This window comes from Pomacea canaliculata, linkage group LG12 (genome assembly GCF_003073045.1).
Source record: "Pomacea canaliculata isolate SZHN2017 linkage group LG12, ASM307304v1, whole genome shotgun sequence".
In the NCBI taxonomy this organism is placed as follows: domain Eukaryota; kingdom Metazoa; phylum Mollusca; class Gastropoda; order Architaenioglossa; family Ampullariidae; genus Pomacea; species Pomacea canaliculata.
This window is the reverse complement of record NC_037601.1, coordinates 21,352,114-21,360,207: the sequence shown is the minus strand read 5'-3', so window position 1 is coordinate 21,360,207 and position 8,094 is coordinate 21,352,114. Positions and strand designations below refer to the sequence as shown.

Below are 8,094 nucleotides of genomic sequence, written 5' to 3'. Positions count from 1 at the left end.
GATAGCCGGCTTTTGGGGGTCCCTGCATACGGGGCCAGCTCAAAGGTGGCTTTATTATTGGTTTTGATTAAGAAAAATACCACAAACATGTCTGCTAATCCATTCATCAACACTAGAAGATCCATAGTTTCTACACATGAGTATACCTCTCTTCAAAGTCTAGTCTTGCTCAACGTTCTACCCTGCTACACCCCAGGGCGACATCTGCCCCCCCATGTCTTTATTACTAGCTTCAGCCCTGTTTACATATGAACTCAAGTCAAGTGAGTAGAAACACAAACATTGCATAGACTTCCTTGATTTCGACAGGACAGACAGGACAGACAGTAGGAGGTGGCAGAGCATCGTGAAGATGAACATCCTTGTTATTCACTCGACATCTTGCTGTTACGGAAACTTGCAATTCTCTGTAGTAGGCAGTGCCGGACGCTGTATTTCTGTTACTGACCTATCTTTATGTAAGTATTAGTGGCTGTCTTTGTGGCAATGGCAATTCATGACTATTCTCTGTGTGTCAGTCAAGTTTTATACATTCTGCTCCTCTGTTTCGCGTTGTCTATAGGGAAAATGAAATCTTGGATTATATGCCTTTCTGAATAATTAAAGTTTGTCTCTAAAAGTCTACACTCGTGTACGAGAAAAGTCTTATGTCTATCATCCCTTCTAAGGTCTGTATTACAATCTCGTGTTAGTATTGAGATGCCGTAGAAAACGTATTTTCTACTTTTAACAATGTTTGAATTACAGTTAATTAGAGTTGGGACCATCAACCGTAAACTTTCCTTCTCACGGCCGGCCTCATCGGCCTCTGACTGTCGCGACACCCGTCTAGCTACTTCATTCAGCACCTGGGTCCAGTCGGGGGCAACCAACACAAAGGCTAGTCTCCGGACTAAGTATACCGGTCGTACCCGCCAAATTGTGCTCTGGCCTGTGGGTACGATAGCGAGCTAATGGAGGGGTGCGGCTCCAATAGTCTTACTTCATATACTTACATGAAGACATGAACTTGAAAAAGAGTTCAAAAGTTATTTGAAACAAATGACCACTCTATTAGACCTTCAAAACAGTTGCATACAGAGTTAGACTGCTGATGTAATAAATAAAGCTGCTTCAAAAAGTCTACATCAAAAACGAAAGTACACAATTCATAAAAACAGTTTCCAAAAGCAGGTATCAACATTAAGTTTAGATCGACTTATATGATAGAACAGTTGTTGCATTCATCGCCAGCAACAGCTGTAACATTGTTTGATGGTCTACAGCTCTCCTTCTCTTCTGTTTCTGTGACCTTCTACATTCGAAATATTCAAGTGGAAATGTGTGTGTATATATATATCAACGTGTATCACACTAAAGGTATACGCCTGTCAGGAAAACAAGGGTCCTGTCAAGCTCCCATTCACATGAAAGTTGAAGGCAGACGTCTTGGCCTGAAGGAAGTTTTTTCCTGCCAAACAGATTTGTTTGTTTATAAAACACCAATAAACAAACAAATCTGTTTGGCAGGAAAAAAAATTGCCTACCATGTTGTTTTTCAACTAGCTTTTGCCTCTAAGCATTTGCTGTTTAGAATGCTTAACCTGTTTATTGCAGGAATATATTATACTTGGTTTATTGCAGGGATATATTATACTTGACTTCTTTTCCAACGTTGAATAACTTCATACACAATCGGCCATATATTACATGCAGCAATATATAACCAGCTGAAAGCTGCATCGTTTCAACGTACGTTGGCATTCAGTTGATTTTTTTTAAATGTACTCTACCAGACTTTGGCATTTAAGGGGATTATTGGCTAGCCCAGCAAACACATTGAAAACGCAGCATGCATCGCGAAGAAAATTGTGTGGTCGCACCACGAGCTTGTATTACTGGACTGCTGGCACACGATTTAGTTTTCCAGCTAACTACTAAAACGAGGCAGTTGTGTACAAAACTTCCGGTTTAGTCTCATTTCAGATTAATTAACTACTAAAATGAGGCAGGTTTGTACAAAGCTTTCGGTTTAGTCACATTTTTTGTTTCGGCTCGCCGAGACTAACAGTGGAGAACTAAGCGTTGGTCTCGGCAGACAGACAGCAGTCCACCTGTACATGTCCATGGTCACACTTCGTGTTCACCTCCAAGGGGTGAATGTTCCTAGGGCACCCCTTCGCCGCATTCACTTTAATGTCACGGCTTACATCTACCGCAGGTGTTCTGTCACTTGTATTCATCTCGGATGGTCCATCCTTCTGTTGACATACATTGTGATTAGCATCAAGTTATCCATATTCATTAGTCGTGATCCTCTCTTTGTTTTGGTCGCTCACAGGGCGGGGGTACGGTACATGTTGACGTTCGAGTCACACACTGTCAATCTTTTTTCTCTTTATTTTATTATCTTTTCTTCATTTCTTCCTTCCTTTCATTTTCTCGACGAATATGCATGTAGTGTTAGTTATTTCTGTAGTTTCTGCATGTCACCTTCCCCTTCTCTTTCTCTCCGGTCTTTTCTTTACTTCTTCGCTTAATTCTTTCTGTTTGTCTGCGTTTGTTTGTCTGGCTGTCTTTCTGCGTGTCTCACTCTCTCTCTCTCACACGCTGTGACAAGGGCAAAGGGGGCAAGTACACTTTGTGCCTGACTCGCATTTGACCTGCACGACCTTCCAACCGAAATGTTGATCCCTTCGTCCGGACGAAAAGGTCATTATTCTTAACTGTAAAACAAAAGGACAGGCAGTTCTCGCGCTGAAAATACATTAAATAACTGGTCTGAGTATATATTATGGTCCTGGTGAAGCATAACAATTATGATCCGCATCGCCTTTGTACAACCGAAGCACTTAATAGCATATTAAAAATGTTTAAAAATGGTAAATTTTTTCGAGAAGTACGGTAATAAGGAAGAGATAAATACTATTTCTCGAAATAATCTTCAGATCATAACCAACCTCAGCTTTATTTTTATTACAATTTTTTCTTCTTTTTCAACGAATCCACATTGCACAGTGTCTCCTCCAGTTCTCCCCTCCCCCACCCGCTGCCAAGTCGCAGCAGTCATTTTCGGAAAGGACAGATTCTATAGAGAAATGCCGTCTGCTATCTCTCCCATTTTCCGCTTACCTCCCATCCCCCTCCCAGCATTATAATGTCTCTTGTAACCATAGCAATTTAGCCTGCAAGGAAAAAAACCGGCAAGCTCGAAGGACCAGCCATTGGAGGCGTGTGACGTGTGAAGCAAGGCTGGAGGGGAAATCAGAGAGAGAGAGAGGCGGGGGGGGAATCCCTCTCTGTATCCCCTTCCCCTCTCTCCCCTCCCTCAACCTGCTCGCTGTTCTCAGGCACGAGAGCGATGCGCGAGTGATGAGGATGCTGGTCGGTGCCACATGCGCCGCGCCGCTATGGCGCAGCCTAAATTTACTCTTCTCCTCCCGCCCGCCCCATCCATCCCCGACCATCCCCCTTCAAGCCTCTCTTCGTCTCTTCGTGTGGGTGTCTGCCTCTCTGCTTCCGGTAGAGACAAAGGGGAGGATGAGTGATGTGTCCAGTCGGAGGGGGTTAGTGTGTGGCTCAGACAAGGCGGCGGATATGCTGTGGACGCTGGTTGGGGGGAGGTCGACATGATGGCGGGTCAGGTCGGACCGCGTGTGCCAGGGAATTGGGACTGCTGCATCGCGTCTGAGTGGAAGGTAGGAGCCAAGTCCATGCTTTCTTCTTCGCGAAACTCATTCAGTGAGAAAGACATTATGTATATTAAAAAATCATAGGCACAAGATGTGTGTGTGGGTGTGTAGGCGGAGTCTTAGCCTGCGCGTGCTTCTCTTGACTTCCAGCATCACTCTATGCACGACTGTTTTTCTATATTCATCGCTTCAGTATTTTTCTGTTAATATGGAAAGGTTTTTGGTGCCGGAATACAGTTCAACAGAGGTCAGCATCCTTGTAGAATGACCTCCCCTTACTCCACTTGTAGTGGGTGGGCGGTGCGTTTAGTGAGCTGTCCTTTTGGGGGTGAGAGTACATTAACGATAGACTGACCTGTGCATCTCAGCCTCGTGTACTCACAGAGGTCAGCTTGCTACACATTTCATATTTTGTCATACTTCCGTCACAGTTATGTGCCCTGAACAATGGTGGTGTTCTCCAATGTAGGTGAGGTTACTGCCAACTTCAGTCATCGAGGAGATGTTGTTTACCTCGGTATCATCTTTAGGGGAGGGCGGGGGGTTGGTGACAAGCATTCTTACATAGCTGGTGCAGCGATGACGGTTGGAGGTCAGCTTGGCGTTTCCGCGCATGCGTGTGGTGCTGTCTGCGCATGATGGTGTATCGATGTCCTGCTGTCTCGTGTCCGTGGTGTCTTGGTTAGCGTCTCCATTGCGCGGTGACCCAATGAGGCTTCTATTTTTGGAGCAAACATCCCACAAAATCTGGATGACTCCTTGTTGACTCCCCCATAAACTTTTGTCATGCTGTTTAGCATCGCTTTGATGAACTGATCGTAAATTTTCTCTTTATGTATGTGCGGGTAAGTCATTAAGTAAGTAATTATAAACTATTAGTAGGGATATTTTCCTGTTGAGTACTGTTCAGTGATGCACACAAAACACTCTAGACAATGAACATACCCAATGAAAGCATCGTCACACCCACATGCCCAAAGCTAGAACAGTCGAGATGTGTAAAGGTGGTCAGCGCTCAGTACGCTCGCGGACCAGATCACAAGGCAGCGCGAGAATATTTACAGTGAAAAAAAAAATCATTGACAAAAAAAATTATCTCTCTCCCTCTCGCTTGCTTTGCCTCCCTCTTCTCTCTCTAATGGGTGCCCTATGAAGTAACCTAGATATAAAATATAATGTATGTGGTAGAATATTAGTAAATTAGTAACAGTAAATACAACTAGTGTGATATGTAAAATAAAACCCAGCAGAAAACCTCAACAATTCTACAATTTAAACAATAATAAATACGAAAGATGTTATAAATCACCTACCAATAAGATCTCAATAAAAATGTGAAAGAATTAAAGTGAATTTCATAAAATTTCTGGTTAGGAAAGAAGAAAACAAACCAAAAAAGATTAGCAGGCTGGCTAATTTACCGTTAGGTAACAAGTGAAGACTGCTGGGGGAGACTAGCATTACCTAGGTGGTGAGAGGAGAAGGGTGCTCGTGATCCCTGTGGCGAGAGTGTAAGTGACTGTGAACCCAGTACCTACCATGTGCCCTGCAGGATTATATTTACATGAATTGTAAGATTTAAATTATAACTGTCACCCACGTATCCAGATAAGTGTTTTGCGTTGGACGTGAAAGCGCAGGAACATTGGATTAATTAGTTTCCGGTCTGCTTTACCCTTGAATGTGAAAGTAGAGAGGGCGTGGTGCATTGTGCTGCTGGTATGTCGAGAGTTGTTGCTGTGCTCTCCATGTTGTAGTGCTTCGGACAAAGTGCAGCGGGAGGTCGTGACCTCAGGTCTGATGCACGCGAGATGCAGGTCATTGTTTCGTCTCATGGCATCTGATGAGCGCGCGCGCTCAGTGCTTTTTTCCGCTGTGGCATGACATAACAAGGGTTTGAAGTATTGAATCTTGAAATCAGTACAAAGTTATAATCAGTTCCATTTCTTTGATTCTGTGTGTCTGATGAGCGCGTCAGCATTTCAACATAGTACAGGAACTGGGTGAGGATAAACCAGGCATGTTTAGGTGAGTGACAGTGATGGTAGAAGGATGAAGGTTATGTGTGGAGTATTCGTGGTAGTGGAAATAGAATTCCTGTTACAAATTCAGTTTTCAAAGATTGCTTCTTTTCATTCCTGAGAGGGGGGGATGGTGTAGAACAGTCTACAAATAATACTATGCTATCATAGTAACCTCCTGTAACAACATCATGTCTGTCTGTCTTAAATTTTCACTCTCAATAATCTTTCACTGCTTATACTGTGCTTTCTACCTTCGGAAGGACAAAGAAACAGTGCTTGTCGTAAAAGTCTCACAGGCAATCAGTCAGGGACTGTCTGGGCAAACAATAGAAATCCGAAATTCGAGTGAATCAGAGACACAAGTAGATGATCTTGTTAATCGTATTTTTAGGAAAGGCACAGGTCTGTAACAACAAAGAAAATACTAAACCGACTTTAAAATATTTAAAACCGTTTAATGAATATTCTTTCTACGAGCGGCGAGATATCGAGAACATTTTGCTGGAGCAAATAATAGTTTTACTATTGGAAACAAAATATCGCTTTTTGTGTCAAGACTGTGAAATGATTTTAAAAACAAAAGAAACTTTTAAAAAGTTAGCAAAGAAGCTCTGCATGATAAAAGATCGAAGAGAGAAAGAATAAAAATTGAAAAGCAGAAGGAATTTCTCTCATCAAACTGTTCTTGCTGTTCGATCTTCATTTACAAGTAAAATTCTAAGACATCTGTTTTTTATGCTTGCAGACCACCCCAGGAGGTCCTCACAGCAAAGAGCAAGATGGCCGTCCGAGTGGACTGCGCTGCCAGAGGAACTTCAGGAGCATCAGCTGATCAGCAAGGAACAGGTGCGATGGAGATGGGAATGAGCTGATTGTTGTCAATGCACATTGAGGACACCTATCATACAAAAGTAGTAATAACAGCATCATTCTGCGACATCGGTAAGGCCCGAAAGAGAGTGAATATTGTTTCTGCTGACAGGAAGTGACGAAAGCTACGATGATTCGTCTGCGCACATGCTGGGCTGCACGTGGCAGTGTCAAAGCGCGACGTGCGTTCAAGGTGATCACCTTGGCGCTGTGCATCATGGTCTTCACGTTTTTCATCCACCATTGAGAAATGCCCTCACGCCCTTTTGGCCGCGCAGCTGGCAGGACATGTCCACCCCTCAGGTGATTAAGATGCACCTGGTGGTGATGCAATTCCAGAATGCCCCAGTCGATCCCGTGCACTGCCCAGCGCGGAAGCCCAACTCTTCGGTTCCTCGGAGACAGGCTTTGTTGGCAGCAGACATCAGGAACATCGCTACTCTCGTCCCGTATGAGCTGAAAGGTCGAGCAGAAGACGAAGCATTGTTCACATGCATGCGCACCACTGGGTGAACGCCTCCCCCACACGCAAGGCTCGCTACTTCCGCTTTCTCCCCCTGATGACCGTCTTCGACAAGGCGCGACTGCTGTGCACGTGGCGCGTGTTTGACAACGCTGTCCGAGCTGCCAACCTGTCTTACTTTCTGGTGGAGGGCAGCCTGCTGGGAGCCTATCGCCATCGCGGCATGATTCCCTGGGATGACGACATCGACGTTGCCATGGACGTTCGGGAGTTGAACAAGATCCGCCAGGTGTTGGCCTGCATCCCTGGCTACTCCTCCGCGTTCAGGACAACATGCACTGGAAATTCTTCTCTAGCAACACCTCCCGCATTCCCAGCGTCTGTCCTGAAAACTTCACCGTCCCAACTGCCAGTGACTGTAATCACAAAGGTTGTGACATCAGAATTGTCTACACCAACGACACCAGCAACACTATCCATTTATCCTTTCATCGACATCTTCCTCTACACCAGTGACGACATACACTTGGCCTCTGACCAAATACGTTATGTCAACCCAGGCTGTGAGGAATACTTTTCTCTTTCCTTTGACAACGACGTCCTTTGAAGGATTCACTGTCCCCGTGCCCAGGCGAACGAAGGAGATCCTTGGTGTCGTGTATGATCTTGATATTTGTTTGTCTCCTTTCCACGACCACCGGATAGGTCGCGGCATGTCAAGCAGTGAAATATCTCGAGCGGAATGCCGGGAGTTGAAAGACATGTATCCTATGTACAATGTGCTGTGAACTGAGCCAGTCGGCCTGTAAAAAAAAATCATCTACAAATGTAACTTTCAGTCTTCGCTGAGAAACCGTGGTGCTTTTATTTTTTTAAGATTAAGTGTCGTCCGGAACATGAAGTGCTGACTACAGTTAGGTTAAAATTAGTTCAATCACACTGAGACTCTGTAACAGTAAGTATAAATGAGCTCTGTAACCCTGTGGCTGCTGGGTTCATCTTCAGAACAGAAAGTCACAAGTTAGTTCGTACTTAGTATAGTACACAAGTACCTAATCTCAGACTT

General features: G+C 44.3%; 1 protein-coding gene across 3 annotated transcripts; it reads left to right on the top strand.

Annotated features, from left to right (window-relative positions):
• Positions 1-318: 318 nt before the first annotated feature.
• Positions 319-8,094, top strand: LOC112576923. 3 transcript variants are annotated; one of them, XM_025259801.1, is made up of 2 exons: positions 319-458; positions 6,441-8,094. In XM_025259801.1, exon 2 carries the CDS (start codon positions 7,057-7,059, stop codon positions 7,633-7,635), a length of 579 nt encoding a protein of 192 aa, XP_025115586.1. In that variant the 5' UTR covers positions 319-458; positions 6,441-7,056; the 3' UTR covers positions 7,636-8,094. The 3 variants fall into 3 exon arrangements, with proteins under 3 accessions (XP_025115586.1, XP_025115585.1, XP_025115587.1); XM_025259800.1 differs by lacking the exon at positions 319-458 and adding an exon at positions 3,455-3,677; XM_025259802.1 differs by lacking the exon at positions 319-458 and adding an exon at positions 5,561-5,699.

Excerpts from the sequence above, each read along its gene's own strand:
- LOC112576923 (XM_025259801.1), top strand. The coding sequence starts at position 7,057 with ATGCATGCGCACCACTGGGTGAACGCCTCCCCCACACGCAAGGCTCGC.